The following is a 16241-nucleotide window of genomic DNA, read 5'->3' as shown; positions in this document are numbered from 1 at the left end:
TTTGTTTTGTTTTCCAATACAAGTTGATCGGGAGTGGTGTAGGTTAGAAAGTCAATTTTTTCAAAGTTTTCAATCATTCTTTTTCTATAATTGGGGGAAAATTGAATGTGTGTGTGTGTGTGTTACATTGGTCAGATTTTTCAATATTACAACCAATCTGTAAAATTCTTGAAATTAAACAAATTGTTAAAAAATCGTATCGTGTGTGTGTGGCCTGTCCATTTTTCAATAGATTAGATATTAGATTCAATATAAACACTGAATCAAATGAATATATATTAAAATGTGTAATTTTATAATACCGTATATACTCGTGTATAAGCAGAATTTTTTGGACCAAAAAAGTGGTCCAAAAGTGGGGGGGTCGGCTTATACACGGGGCACCATGCCAATGTCCCTTCTGCAGTATCCCCCTCTACACGATGATTAATCAACAGGGCACATATGTAGCAATGAGGGTTTCCCCTGCCCCCCTCCTGAGCGGAGAAGTATTTAAATGACAGCGGTGTCCCCCGAGTGCCTCCCCTGCATACGTACTGTGGTTTAGCCGCACTGACAGTGTCGGCTGTGTCTCCCCCTTCCCCCGTCAGAGCGGAGCGGCATGTAAATATCAGCAGTGTGCTGATCCGAATGCCGCTCTCGCTGTGTGCAAAGTTAAAAGCAGCGGTGCGGGCTTTCTCCACTTACTTTCTAAAGTCCGTCCGTGCTGCGGGGATTCCTCTATAGCAGGTCTGATGCCGGCTCATCTCTATGACGCCATCTAGGGACGCTTCTGTCATAGAGATGAGCCGGCATCAGACCTGCTATAGAGGAATCCCCGCAGCACGGACGGACTTTAGAAAGTAAGTGGAGAAAGCCCGCACCGCTGCTTTTAACTTTGCACACAGCGAGAGCGGCATTCGGATCAGCACACTGCTGATATTTACATGCCGCTCCGCTCTGACGGGGGAAGGGGGAGACACAGCCGACACTGTCAGTGCGGCTAAACCACAGTACGTATGCAGGGGAGGCACTCGGGGGACACGGCTGTCATTTAAATACTACTCCGCTCAGGAGGGGGGCAGGGGAAACCCTTATGGCTACATATGTGCCCTGTTGATTAATCATTGTGTAGAGGGGGATACTCTGGCTAGAATGCATGATTTATTTACATACCTACTGCTCTGCTTTGGAGAGGGGACAGGACAGTCATGGCTGCATATGTGCCCCATACATTCATCATTGTGTAGAGGGGGATACTCTGGCTAAAATGCATGTTTTATTTACATACTGCTCTGCCCTGGAGAGGGGATGGGGACACAGGCATGGCTAGTTGGCTACATATGTGCCCTAATCACACAGCACTATGTAGAAGAGTGGGATACTTTGGCCGAGACGCACACAACTATAATTTCCATTTTGCTTTGGAAGGGGAGCAGGGGCACAGTCATGGCCGCATATCCTCCTAAACCACGCCACATATGCTGGATTGGGTGCTTGTTGTGTAGTGTATGGCAAATGGAACAATGACCTTAGACCTTTGCATCCCCTCCCTGGCTTATACACGAGTCAATCATTTTTCCCAAGTTTTTTGGGCAAAAGTTGGGGGGTCGGCTTATACACGGGTCGGCTTATACACGAGTATATACGGTAATAATTTGATATTATGATTGAAATGTTGGTCATGTATTGTTGTGGAAATGCACGTTTTTTTACAAGATTGGTCCCACCAGGATTTCTGCATTATTATTTTTTTTCCATTGCATTAGAGAATGTACTACGTGGGAGACTATTTGATTATTGGAAGTGTGATACTACCATACATATATGCTTTTTACAACACTATTGATTGGAATGTACTTGTTGCCATGAGCCACTTGGATGAACTGTGACATCTTACTTGTAAATAGTAATCATGTATCCCTACACAGACTTTTTTTTTTTTTTTGCTCAGCTGGTTCAACTTTAGTATGTTTTAGAACATGAACTTTGTCACAGTAAATGCATGTTTAAAAACCTTTTGAGTACTTTACTCATTGCTTTTATATTGCAATTTCAGAATACATTTTGGCAGCGACAGTTGAGCACAGTATACAGGATGGAGCAAGCTGTGTTTTTGCATAGAGTTATTCATTTGCCAAAGTCCCCACTGCAGTTTGGATACTATAAAAATGTTTTATTTGCAGATTACTGCTGTTGGCATATATTGTACCAGAGTAATAAAGAAATGGCCTGGCAGTTAATTGCATGAATCTGGCAAACACCACTATTCACTCATATACTGTATTAGAAGCTAGCTGACCTTATAAAAGAAATATCCTGAATAAACTCTCTACTGGACCCGATCAATAGATTAGTTAAAAGCAATACTGATTTTAGCCCCATATAATCATCTAAGAACATTTTGATATCCATTGTATAGAGGCCTATTCTCTTCTACAGCCTGTACATGTACTCTAATAAGGCCATGGTGAATTGCTGGCAATCACCATAACAAAAAGCTGTATCATTATCCATTGTGGGAATAGCTGGGAAATACATAGTGTGTCATGGGAGTACCTATGCTCTGGTGGTCAAGTGCCCCCCATCATTATTTAGTTTTCCATGGTGGTTTCCCCATCCCCCTCATAGTACTCCCTGGTGGTCTGCCTCCCCTTACAGTACACTCCCATTTACAGTATGCCCTGGTGGTCTTGTATTCTCCCCCATACCCCTGGTGGTCTAGTGGTTCTCTATCTCTCTTACAATATCACCTGGTGGTCTAGGTGGGAAAAGTCTGTCTTGGTGAGGCAGGGGGGAGAGGTCTGTGTGGATACTGCGGGGGGGGGGGGGGGGGGGGGGGAGAGATCACTGCAGATGCTGCTGAGGGAAGAGGTCACTGTGGGTGCTGCTGGGGGGGAGAGGTCACTAAAAGTGCTGAGGCAGGCTCTGTGCAGGAATGCTTACGTGTTCTTTGTACTAGGCATGGGACTGGGCTTCCCTTGAGCGGGAGGCAGGGCTTTCTCTGGGTGGAGGGCAGAGCTCCCTCCTGTACACCTGGGCCCAAGACTCAAAGTGCTGCATGCTGTAAGTTATACTGGGCTAAGCCACGTTAGACTGTTTGCACATGCTCAGTAATGTTGGGGGAGGAGGTCTCCCCTCTTCCTCAGTGGCCAGCCACATGGCTAATTAATATTCAATGCACTGTGGAGACTCGTGATGGGACTGTAGTGTTGTCCAGATCATGAACGAATCGTTCATTTGATCCGGATCTTTTTTGTGAGTCGAATCATCCGGATCATCACAATGAAAGATTCGGTTCACAGTGGATGTCTGTCTGGAAGAAACAGGAACATACAGAATGTACAGTGCAGGGAAAGTCCTGTCCTGCTAGTCATTTCACCCAGTCTGCTTACCTAGTAAAATGATTCAAATGATTTGGTTCAAAGATCCGGATCTTTTCAATGATCCGATTCAAATGATCCGAATCCTTAAAAAGATCCGGACTTCCTATCACTAACCTGGAGCGGCTGCTTTGAGAGCTGCATAACGCAGCTCAATCTGACGTCCAACTTCAACACCACCATGCGTTGCATTAGGGGCACGTTATGCGACCATAACGTCCCCTAAAAAGCAACGTCTTGTTGGGAAAGTAGCCTTAATCTTTGGGGAGTTGGAAGTTAGAGCTGGTTATTTGCGGTAAACTAGATGTGAACTATGTATAATCTGTGGACTGTTCCTGCTTTTGGTGCTAATTGTTATTGACGCAGCAAGGTGGGAGTTTATGTAATGCGGAGTACTGTTGCCATGTTTGCAAAGAAATGCAATTCATTTTAAAACTTCCTTGGTTGCTACAAATAGAAATTGAAAGACCCACTTCACTAACACAAAATTACGGCAATAAAAAAAAAAATGCAGCATTGCATGGTATGTGGTAACTAGAATTCCCCTATAACCCCTTGTGCTGGCTGCTAGAAATAAAACTCCAAAAATGTACTGTTTTTTTTTTTTTATTATTATTAAGTTTATTATATACAGTTCTGTAGAACTGAGACAGTTTATTATATACTGCTTTATAGAACTAAGGTTTTTTTAATATACTGCTCTGTTGAACTTAGACAAACAAAGATAATCTGTATAAGTTCAAGCTTGTTACACATGGCAACAATCTATGGGCCTTTGAGACATGGCAATAAAACTACAGAGACTGGCAGAATTTCAGTAATATATAGTTGTATTAAAGGACAACCGAGGTGACATGTGACATGATGATATAGACATGTGTATGTATAGTGCCAAGCACACAAATAACTAGACAGAGTTCCTTTTTTTTTTTTTTTTTTTTCCCCAGCCTGAAAGAGTTAAAAATCAGGTATGCAAGTGACACTTTCTGCCAGAGTCTGCACCGGGTCAGACTGGGTCAGAATATAGCATAACCCTCACTGATTACTAATTACAGCCATAAAATACTTTTCTGTCAGTAAATGACTTTTGAGAGCAGGAAAGAGATAAAAAGTGTCAATTTCTAGATTTGAGCTCTAGCATACTTCATTGAAGGTGTCTTTGAGGAGAGACAATGAAACAGTAAACACTTAAAAACTAGATTTAAATATAAAATAAAACTGGGTTATCTTAAAAAGTCATTTTTTTTAGCAGAAGGAAGGTAAATACAATTGTTTTTCTCATCAGTTTATTTTCACCTCGGATGTCCTTTAAGGTAAATGCATGTTATATTGCACAGATAATCCCCTACTGTCCTATGTAATGCACCGTATATTCTGTGACTCAGTAGGATGTAGGGCTTGAGTAACCTACTAACTAGTTCATTTCAGTCCACACTGCCTTCTGTTCTTTCATATAACTAAACATAGATTCTGCTCAGTCAAGATGCGAACCAGATATGCTTGTTGTTACTAAACTGAAACATAGCTTGTAAATGTGGAGTTGTCTGACGAATCATTGGAACTATTTAGAGTAGCTTGTTAACACTCGATATGATTCTGGGCATTTTGTGCTGCTTTTCAGCTGTAGCAGAATTTTAGGACAATATAAATCCCATTGTTTTCAATGAGGCCAGTATACAATACAAGCATTTTCACAGTGCTTGCTCTCATAGCTTCTAATGAAAAATGGCAGAAGCTCAGTGATCATGGAGTAAGGAGCCAATGAAATTGACTCCTGATCGACTCACAGAGATCGGCCTGCAGGGCGAGTGAGCGGCAGCAGCGAGAGTGTGGCCCGATTGGCGGGAGCGCGTGGCAGGGAGGTTGAAATCTACACCCTGGCAGGAATAAGCTGCCATATACAGGGTGTATGTCTCAACTAGTGCGGTCCGGAATCTGTCAAGGAGACGATATTTGCCATTATTGAGCTTTAAGGCAATTCACATTATAAATCGCATGCACGATCGCTGAGTGCTGAGCGTTTTGTGCATGTTTTTCATAGCGATTCTCAGAGTTTTCTGAGCGTTGTGAGATTTTGTGTAAGCGCTTTTGATGAGCGATTTCGTTAAATCACTTCCTGACGTTAGTCAGGAAGTGAACTCTTTGACCCGGAAAAGAATAAATGCAATGTATTTATTCTAAAAAGTGTTTGGGAAATCGCTATACAACGCTTTTTCAAGCACTTTGCAATTTTCCTATACCTTCCATTGAGCCAAAGCCCTCAGAAAATGGTACAGGCAGCGCTTTTGGAAGCAGATTGTAATCCTGTACAAGCACGTATGTCAGATGTTTGAGTGGATTTGCTGCATTATTGTTTCAGGTGGGTGATTCAGGCTACTACTGATGAATGAAAAATTAGCAGGACTGCCAGGCAACTGGTATTGTTTATAAGGAAATTAAAATGTCAGCCTCCATATGCTTTTCACGTCAGGTGTCCTTTTTAAGTTAGTGTGAGGTGCCCACTTGTAACGTTCATGTGTAGACTGCTAAGAATACAGATGGGAGCCATGTCTTAATCAATTATATTTTCTTACAGGTCAGCAGGAGGTTGACAGCAGAATACAGGAGAACAATGGTAAGCAGTAATGTTTATTGACTCTACTTTATACCAGATTATTAACAAATCCCAGTATTGTAAATGGAGTGAGAAATTGCAGTCCAATGTTGACATTTAGAACTGTGACACGTGACACCAGTCATAAGTCATAACAGAGACACTGCTTTACCTGCGTACTAAACTTACACACACAGGGAAAAAGCAGGACTGCTCAACAGGGATGCTCGGGTAGTGCTTTTTATTATCCGCCCGGATCCGGGTACCTAGATATCCGGATCCGGGTATCCGGATCCGACCTTGCGGATATCCGGATCCGATCCGGATATCCGACCAAATTACCCGCGGGTACCCGACCTATTCGGGTATCCGGATAGAAAACCCGGAAGTGCCCTTTAAATAGCTTTAAAATGGTTTTTAGGGTAAATGATGCATGTAGCATCATGTTTTTTTTTTAAAGGGAAATACTAATTAATTATTTGGTGGACATAAAATGAAGAAAAAAAAAAAAAAAGCTGTCAATTAACATCAGGACTAGGTTCCAGACAGCGGTCGTGCAGCCCACATTGTGTCCAAAGTCCAATCGCACAACTGGGACATGACAGTTTTCAGCCCAGACACCTCCAAAAAAATGACACTGCAATTGTGTTTTGGGTTGAATATAGGTTGCGGTATCAGCAGCAGTGGCCTGTGGCACCGTGGCGGCCAGATTGGGGAGGTGAAGATTCTCCTGCGGCCAGAATGGGATGCTGCGGCTTTTCTCCCTGTGGCAGTTGGGGGTTGAGTGGTGCGGCTGGTGGTAGCGGCAGAAGGATGTGGTGGGTCCCGCATTCCACGGCCACTGTCTGCAATGCTGATCCTCCGTGCCAAACCCACCGACGCATCCTACTCCTCAGAGTCAGAGCTGACATCCCCATCCTGTGGATGGTAGTCACGGTCCTTCATCCCATCATCAACATCATACCCCCCCCCTCCTCAAAACCCAGAACATCCTCCTCAAACTCTTTGCGGCTAACAGCTCTGAGTTCAATCGCGGCGCCTGGAGTGAAAAGCTCGCTGACTGAGGGTAGGCTGCCCGCTGGGGTCGACACTGACACGGCAGACCTTCTGAGGGTGGTTGTAATGTTGCTCCCTGTCCTCTTGCCCTTGCTGCCCCTCCCCCAGCTGCCGGTGCCAGCAGACATGGTACAACTTATACGTGATGATGTCACCAGATGATGTGGGGTACTTTTACTGTAATAAAATCGGGGTTGGACTTTACATCAAATCAGCACGGAGTGACAGACCGCAGAGTAGAGGACAGACAGTGCACACTGTGTTATGGTAGCGGCCTGGCGGGTACACACGGTGCGTTCCTGCACTCGATTTCCCGCTCAACTCCCGTCGACTCGATTATTTCCGACATGTCCGATTTGCATTTTGATGGATCGTTAGGTCGATTTGGCATACTTTACATGCAAATCGACCTAACGATCCATCGAAACGCAAATCGGACATGTCGGAAATAATAGAGTAGACGGGAATCGAGCTGGAAATCGAGTGCGAGAATGCACCATGTGTGCCCGCCAGGCCGCCGCCATAACAACTAACTGCAGTACTAACTACAATACAATAGCACAGTAATCCTCCTATTCCCTATATACTGTCCTGCTGGCCTACACAGACACAGACAGGACCTAACTGAGTGAATAAAAGCAAACAATTACAAGCTAGCTAGCTAAGAAAAACAATAGAACAATAGCGTAGTGAAGATGTTTAGCACTCAAAGCTTTAGGTTTATCACTGTATACAGCACTTGCTAAGCCAGCACTGGAGCAAGTCTGTCAGTGACCAGCCAGCCAGCCAGCCACACAAGCAAGGACGATCTGTCTCATCATGCCAGCCCTTCTTGCTATACAGGGGGGCTGGCCAGGGTTCCCTTCTGTGATTGGGTGCCAGGACTTAGGCTGGTAGGCCTCTGATTGGCTCAATGAGGTCAGGTGGAGCTGGCCAGGGTTCCCCTCTGTGATTGGTTGCTAGGGCTTCTGCTGGGAGCCCTCTGATTGGCTGAATGACATCATCTCCTTACTAGTTACACTATCCGGATCCGGATATCTGGACGGATACCTGCGGGTATCCGGATTATGCAGCTAGCTATCCGGATAAAATCCGGATAGTGCTATCTGGATAGTGGCCCAGGTATCCGGATCTGGATCCAACCCGGATAGCGGAAAAATGGTCGGATACCTGGGTTTACCCGGGTACTCGGATCCGGATGAGCATCCCTGCTGTTCAACACTGCATTTCTATGCTTATAATCTAATTACCCCTATGGGAATGTGATGTTTTTTTACAGTTGTGTTAAAAAGTATTCATCCCCCTCTGAAATTGAGTGTTTTGGCGAGTTTGACATTGATTTTGATAATTTCAGTCATCTTGTTTACAATTAAATCAAAGAGGTACTTGTAAGTCAGACAAATATAACATTTATAATGAAATAACCACAAATGTCTTTTCTGTGCTCACATCATTATCAGTTTTATTCAACCCCCAAGTGACATTCATTCTTAGTACTTAGTACAACATACTTTTCCAGTTATAACAGCAGTACAACATCCTTTTCCAGTTATAACAGCTTTTAAACATGAAGCATAGCTTGACACAAGTGTCTTGCAGCGATCTACGGGTATCTTAGCCCATTCTTCATTGGCAAAAGCCTCCAGTTCAGTCACATTCTTTGAGTAATTTTGAACACAACTGTATACACAGAGAGCCTGAATTACTAAGACAGCTCCAGAGATTTCCAAACCTCCCCAGTGGAGTTCTCACAAGTGATCTAGCAATTCTAGACTGGATACTTAAACTCCTAAGGACCGTCTAAAGGCTCATACACACATCAGACTATAGTCTTTGGAAAATGAAAGATCACAGACCAATCTTACCACCCTTCATGTAGTATGAGAGCCATACCTTCCCAGTCTTTTCTATGGAGCTGAACTCCCCATCAGAAAAAAATCTTTGCAAGATGCTGCACACACAGATGCTGTACAGACACAAAAGATCAGTATCTGCAAAAGATCTGTTCCTGCGAAAAATCCATTCCTGCAAATTGCAATGATAGTCTATGAGATCTGCAGATCATTATACACACATGATTTAACTGACATTCATCTGCAGATCAGATCCACCAGGATGGATTTTCAGATCTGCAGATCTGCAGATGAATGTCAGTTAAATCATGTGTGTATGATGATCTGCAGATCTCATAGACTATCATTGCAATTTGCAGGAATGGATTTTTGGCAGGAACAGATCTTTTGCAGATACTGATCTTTTGTGTCTGTACAGCATCTGTGTGTGCAGCATCTTGCAAAGATTTTTTTCCTGATGTGGAGTTCAGCTCCATAGAAAAGACTGTGTAAAGTATGGCTCTTATACTACAGGAAGGGTGGTAAGATTGGTCTGTGATCTTTCATTTTCCAAAGACTATGGTCTGATGTGTGTATGTGGCCTAAGATGCGGGACATTTAGGCAAAAACATTAGGGAAAAAGACACAACCCTACAACACCTTCAGCCATGCAGATCACATATTATTTTCTTTTTACATCGCACAGTTCCTTATATTTATATGTTAATGTAGAGACTGAGCCTAATGGCTGGCATGCTATAACTACCCATTTTAGTAGATGAATATATTTATGTAGAACTAGGAGAAAGGCAAATAAGGCTCAAAATAGGGACGTGTGTCATACATGTGTGGTTGCAGTCTAACATTGGCACCTACAGTAAGATGATGTAACGATTGGGGAATTATCTCCGTGGTCAGCGCACAAGCTGTGCGCTGACACTGCGGAAATCCTCCACAAGCGTTTGAATAACAGAACCCAGCTTTGGCGCAATGCACCTGTAGAGGGGAATTCATACCAGCAGATGGAGCTGTGGAGTGCAGAGGAATAAACCCTCTGCACTGCCACAGATGCCAGAAAGGAATTGTAATACAGGGCAAGATAGCTCCTAGTGAGAGAGAGAGCACAGAGACAGAATGTTTGTATGTCCACCAATCTAGTCACCACCCGGCGATGGTAAACACACACCAGCGAAGACCAAGTGGGAAAGCAATCGTCAGAATGGCGATTGCTAATAGCGACACAAGACTGAGTAAAGACAGAGCATAGGTGTAGTAAGAAAGACACAGCAAACCATAATAATCAGAACGCCAAGGAAAATAACAAACGCACTTGCTAAACGCGGTCACCGCACGAGAAGCGCAACAGCGACAAAACACGTTAATGGCGCGGTCTCCGCACGAAAAGCGCAACAGAGACAAAACGCGCCAACCCTGACTAACTAAAGAACACAGAAAACACAAACAAACAAATAACAGAAACGCTTGCTAATCGGTTGCCTAACCTCAGGCAACAGCAAGAGTTTGCTCTGGACAAACAGACAACAGGAACAAGTGAGAAAGAATCCACTGCTCTTCTGCAAGAGCGAGTGCGATCCGCACAAGACAGACAGGAGTAACCAGCAACAACTGCAGCCGAGGTCACACTCCAAGATAGAACACAGAGAGATCCACCACCTCTAACGCTAGGGCGAATGCGATCCAAACAGACAGAGCGATTTCCTGTCGACCGCCGCTGGCGACAGAAGAATCGCAACAGAAAGACAGAACAAGGCAATACAGATATATTACGACCTCACTAAGCTAGAAAGAATGCAAGTGCACTCCCAAGGAACTACTCTAGGATAGCAGTATTAGCAAACCATGAGCAGAGGGCTGAGACTCCAGGCAAGTTAGCAGGAACAAACCTTCATGACCAGCAGGGAATTCTGGGAGGAAATGGTATTTATACTGCAAGCCATCAAAGGAAGCAGCTAAGCAATTTGCATGACAAGTGGATGCAAGTTCCTCACCAGAACAGCAACTCTGCAACTTGCAGAGTGAAGACAGGTCTCTTTTCCAGGGACCTGCAGCACGCAGACCTAAAAAATGGTTGAAAAGCTGTCTGCCTGTGCTGACAGCAGAGCAGATCATTACAGATGATCTCTTGTTGGTGTTTATTTTTTTTTGGGGGGGGGGGGGGTGTTTTTAAATTCAGGCTGTCCGTGGCTGCTGAATGCGACAGTAATCACACAGCCACTAATTTACATACCTCTTAGCAGGGTGTGCTGGTGAAGACCTGTTGCCACTTAGGGTACGGTTCCACTAGTGCGGTGTGGAATCGCCGCGGATTCCCCGCAGATGAATTCGCATGCAGGAGTGAAATCGCATGCGGTTGTATGCGAATTTTACCGCGAATTTGCATACTATTTCGCATGGATGATGCTGTGTGCGAATTTAACCATGTCAGTGCCTGTGTGCTTTTTCATTAATTTCATGCAAAGTCGTATGCGAATTCGCATGAAAATTCGCATACAAAACCGCCATGCGAATTCCCTATTAAATACATTGTATGCGAATCGCATGCGGTATGTGCGGTGTCCGAATTCGGATGGCTCTGCTGTGCAGATTTTTCCTGCACAAGAAAACGCTCCGTTTTCTTGACAAGTGGACACGGGCTCATTTACTTTTATTGGTTATGTGAATTTGCATGCGGGGAACGCATGCGAATTCGCGTTAATGGAAACGCACCCTTACACTTCTTTCCTTGGAAAAGTCCATGCCTACCACTAGTGACAGAGCCAACTGGGCCTGCCTTTCACAGCACAACACCCTGTCTGGAATCTGATATGAACCACATGTGGGTGGCAGATTCTAACCATTTAATAGCAGGCAGTTCTTAATAAATACAGTACAGATCTGTTGGATTGCTTTTGATATCCTGTCTGGAGCTGTTTAGAGTCCTCTAGAATAGGGCCCATGTGTATTCCAGCACTAAATTGAGCTGGACAGAGACTCAGCCACCTGTTGGAGGATAGGCTTAGACAAATGTTTTGCGCACTGTCAGAATAACTGACTTAGAATATTGTGCTGAAAGCCACATGGCTGAAAGTATGGCATCCTACAAAAATAAGGAACTGTGCCACTGTACATAAAATCTAATAGTTGACTTTTCTATCAAAAACAAACACAAAGCTAATGTTTTGTGAGTTTCAAAGAACAGTACAGTTAAGGGCCTGTTTCCACTATGCGCAGATTGGGTGCAGACTCCAATGAATGCCTATGGGCCTGTTTCCACTAAACGCGATTTTTCTGATGCAGATTTTCACATAGGCATTCATTTTTCTGCATCCAATCTGCATCCAATCTGCGTGTAGTAGAAACAGGCCCTTAAGCAAATCTGAAGCCTGAAATAAAAATCCAGTTAGAGCCTTCCCGGTTCTCACTCTGTACCCTTGTTCTCACGACATCCCTGGTGGAAGCTACCCGTGTTCTTCTAGATCTTCAGCACTGCTCATGCAGTCTTCAGAAGTACTCACAGCATTGAGTACCACCAAAGATGAGCGTATCCGTACTACTCTAGCTGCGCCAAAGAGCTATGTGACCTAGCAGGTCAAATATGTTCCACTGGGGATGGCGTGGGAACAACAGAATGGAGCACAGACCTGGATGGACCCATGGTATGCATAAGAACTGATTATTATTTGTGGCTTCAGATGTCCTTTAAAGTTTACCTAAGATGAATGGGAGAAAAGCATTTTTACTTAACTGAGGGTTCCTCCAGCTCCTTAGATGTCAGCTCATTCCATGTTCTCCCAGTCCCATCTGCTATGTCACTGTCAGCCTTGTAAAATCTGCAACTTGCCTCAGTCTTGGACTACTGCACATGCAGGGTCCCAGCCGCATGCAGCCCCTGATTACTCGCCTGTAGCTCGGAGCATTCTCCGCATGCGCAGTTTTAGACTGGAACTGCTCTTGCACAGAACACTCCTGACAATGGGAACGCGATTGACGAGGTGTGTGGCCTACAACAACTAATGCGAGGTGGCCCGCAACCTTGGACTTCACAGGAGTATAGTGGATTGAACTGGAAGGACATTAAGGCTACTTACACACCAGGACGTTACAGGCGCACGTTAGTGCAGCCGGTAACGCAGCCCACCGCACAGCACTACAAAGTCAATGAGGCTGTTCACACTGCCCACGTTGCGTTACACAGTAACGCTGCACGTTCGGGCAAAGTGCAGCGTACTGTGCGTTCTGAGCAGCTTAAGCCGTGTTAGACTGTTTGCACATGCTCAGTGGGGGGCGAGAGGAGGCGGGGGGATGCCGCTACAGTAGCCGCGCACATGGCTACTTAATATGCACTGCACTGGCGGCTGCTGATTGGCCGGCGGGACCTCGGTCCCGCCGGCCAATTAGCGCGACTCTGGTAGACCTTATGCGGATAGAGCCGCCTAATGCGGCTCACTCTAACGTCCTCTCCTGCACCACCATACGTTGCGTTAGGTGCACGTTATGCGACCTTAACGTAGCACCTAACGCAACATCTTGGTGTGTAAGTAACCTTAGGGAGCTAACAGACTACAGAGGGCTGGAGGAAGCCCCAGGTAAGTAAAAAATGTATCCCATTCATCACAGGTTACCTTTAACCACTTCACATCCAAAACTTTGGTTCCCCCTTATGGACCAGAGCAGTTTTGACATTTTAGCCCTATTTAAAAAGTCCCTATTTAATCAGCCATAACTTTATCCCCACTCATGACACCTAAGTGATCAAGATATCGGTTTTTTTTTTTCAGGACAAATTAGACTTTCATTGAGGGGTATTTTGTCCCATAAAATTTTTTTTTAGTGTCATACACATTTTAATAGGAAATAGTTAAAAAATAAAAAGTACTACAGTATATAAAAAAACCTGCCACTAGTATTACACCCCCCCCCCCCCATAGTAGATAGCCAGAAGTGTCTCCAGTATGAACCCCCACAGTATAGCCAGATGTGCCCCCCAATATCAGCCCCCCTAGTACAGCCAGATGTATCCCTTGGTATTGGGTTCTCCCAGTATAGATGGCCTCAAGTGCCCCTGGAATTGGGTCAACTCCCCCAAATTTATAGCTAGCCAGATGTGACCGTTATTAGCCCCCCTCCCCCAAAGCATAGCTAACCAGATGTCCCCAAAGAATAGCTAACCAGATGTGCCCCTGGTGTTAGCTCACCTCGCAATTTATAGTGGAGACAGCTAATTTATTTTGTCCCCCTGAAGAATAGATAGCCAGACGTGCCCCTATAACCAGGAGCCCCCAGATTTGTACCTATAAAAATAACAAAAAAAAAGTATGCAGCAAGTCTGGCTCACCTTTCCTTTTTCCAGCGACGATCCTGCAGCGCAGCCTTTTGTATCCGGTGTTGTGTCTGATTATGCTGCCTGATGATTTGCGCTGCCCCGCATGCGCAAATCACTGTGCAAATCGCTGTGCGGCCACATTTCCTATTGAATGATGCTGCCGGTGGTAAAATACTAAATATCTCCACTTCCACATATCATACACTCCTCAAATTTTCAGGGTAGGGAGGGGACCCCCAGAACGACCTCTATGCCAAATTGCCCCCGAGACCTGCTGGTTCCCGAGATAGGTTTCTGTAATCTATCTCCTGAACCAGCGGGGCTCGGGGGCTGCAATTTGGCATAGCGATCGTTCTGGGGGTCCCCTCCCTACCCTGAAAATTTGGGGAGTGTATGATGTGTGAGAGCGGAGATATTTAGTATTTTACCTTCAGCAGCATCATTAACTTCACACTGAGCATGCGTGCTACTCAGTGTGGAAGGGAGCTTCCGGGCAGCACAATCAGGCATTACAGCCAGCTCCGTACTGCCCCGTACACGAGTCCCAGCTTGATGCCGCTAAACGAGGGCTGCAGAGCCCCCAAATCGCCCGGGGGGCAATCCGCCGTCATCTCCTGGAAGGGGCAGAGCTTTCAGCTTCAGCTCTGCCTCTCCTGAAGTCAGTCGCCGCACGGATCGCCGCCTCTCCCCGCCCCTCTCTGTGAAGGAAGAGTGAGAGGGGCGGGCAGAGGCGGCGATGCGCCGCGATTGTGAAATACCTTATACGGCCCAGCCTCATCCTGACTTTGCGTCCTGCGGCCCCCAGGTAAATTGAGTTTGAGACCCCTGCTGTAGAGGGATACAGCAACTCGGCACTTAGTAACTTTTCTTGAGGAGGGGTATTATAACCTGCATCTGCAATATGTACAAGGGCAATCTTCACCCTAAAGCACACATGTATTGCAGCACACAGTGAAAGCCAAAGGACATGCAACCGGTATATATGTTGCGGAAAACAACTATTAGAAACACTGTACATCAAGGCAGACCGGGCAACTGTCACTTTAAGCGCTTTATTCCGTCTTCATGCCACAGTAATACATCAACATCTGTTACACATCGGTGTTCCAAACCTGTTTGGATGCTGGTGCTGGGGTGTGCAGGGTTTGGGTGACCCTTGGTCATCCCCTTAGTCACCCGACCCCTGCACATCCCAGCACCAGCATCCAAACAGGTTTGGAACACCTATGTGTAACAGATGTTGATGTATTACTGTGGCATGAAGATGGAATAAAGCGCTGAAGTGACATTTGCCCGGTTTGCCTTGATGTACAGTGTATTTAGGCCTCTTTCACACCAGAAAACGCATGCATTAGCCGTTCTCCTGCATGCGTTGATAGCCTGCGGCGTGTCATCGGGTATCTGCGGTGCGACGCAATCAGCCGTGACAGTAAGGAATTAACCCGACGGGAAAACACCAGCTTCCGGCGGTTCAACGCATCCGGGTGCGTTGGAACCGCAATGTACCAAAACGCAGCGTCAGGTGTGAAAGGTAAAGTGAAAGTCTATGGACTTTCATTTTACCTTGGTTAATGCAAAGAACTGCCTTTGCGTTACAACGCAGTAAAGGGCTCTGGTGTGAAAGAGCCCTGACTAACCTTTACTGTTCCCTGACAGCACATACAAAGCTTAGCAGGCTGACCACAGTAAAGGTTAGTGAGTACAGCCCATAGTATCTTACAGATTAGTACAATGCAGTGATGTGAAACAGAGTAGGATGGTTCATTCAGGCAATGAACCATCCTGAATGACCCATGGTGCCAATTAACACCACATATGGAGTCTTATGGTTTTGGCGCTATCGGTTTGGCACAGTGTTTTTAGCACAGGATGTTTTGGTTCCCTAACTCTAGTTAAAGCTTTCATTATGGCTGAATATAGTCTACAGATAGATGGCTCGAACCTTCGATTTTCAGTTCGTGAACCTCGACCGTGAACTTCCGCAAAAAGTTTGGTTCGTACAAACTTAGGCTTCAATGGGGAGGCGAACTTTGAAAACTAGAAACATTTATGCTGGCCACAAAAGTGATGGAAAC

The 16241-nt window shown here is 45.2% G+C and overlaps 1 protein-coding gene across 2 annotated transcripts in view; it reads left to right on the top strand.

The window, feature by feature from the left end:
* Positions 1-16241, top strand: part of CASP6 (caspase 6) — a 73565-nt gene that overhangs the window by 32143 nt on the left and 25181 nt on the right. For both annotated transcript variants that reach the window (XM_068270444.1, XM_068270436.1), the window contains one exon: positions 5938-5976. In XM_068270444.1, coding sequence (XP_068126545.1) covers positions 5938-5976 — 39 coding nt within the window. The remainder of the gene's footprint in view (positions 1-5937; positions 5977-16241) is intronic.

Source organism: Hyperolius riggenbachi, chromosome 1 (assembly GCF_040937935.1).
Source record: "Hyperolius riggenbachi isolate aHypRig1 chromosome 1, aHypRig1.pri, whole genome shotgun sequence".
Lineage (NCBI taxonomy): Eukaryota > Metazoa > Chordata > Amphibia > Anura > Hyperoliidae > Hyperolius > Hyperolius riggenbachi.
This window is presented reverse-complemented; position numbering and strand designations above follow the sequence as displayed.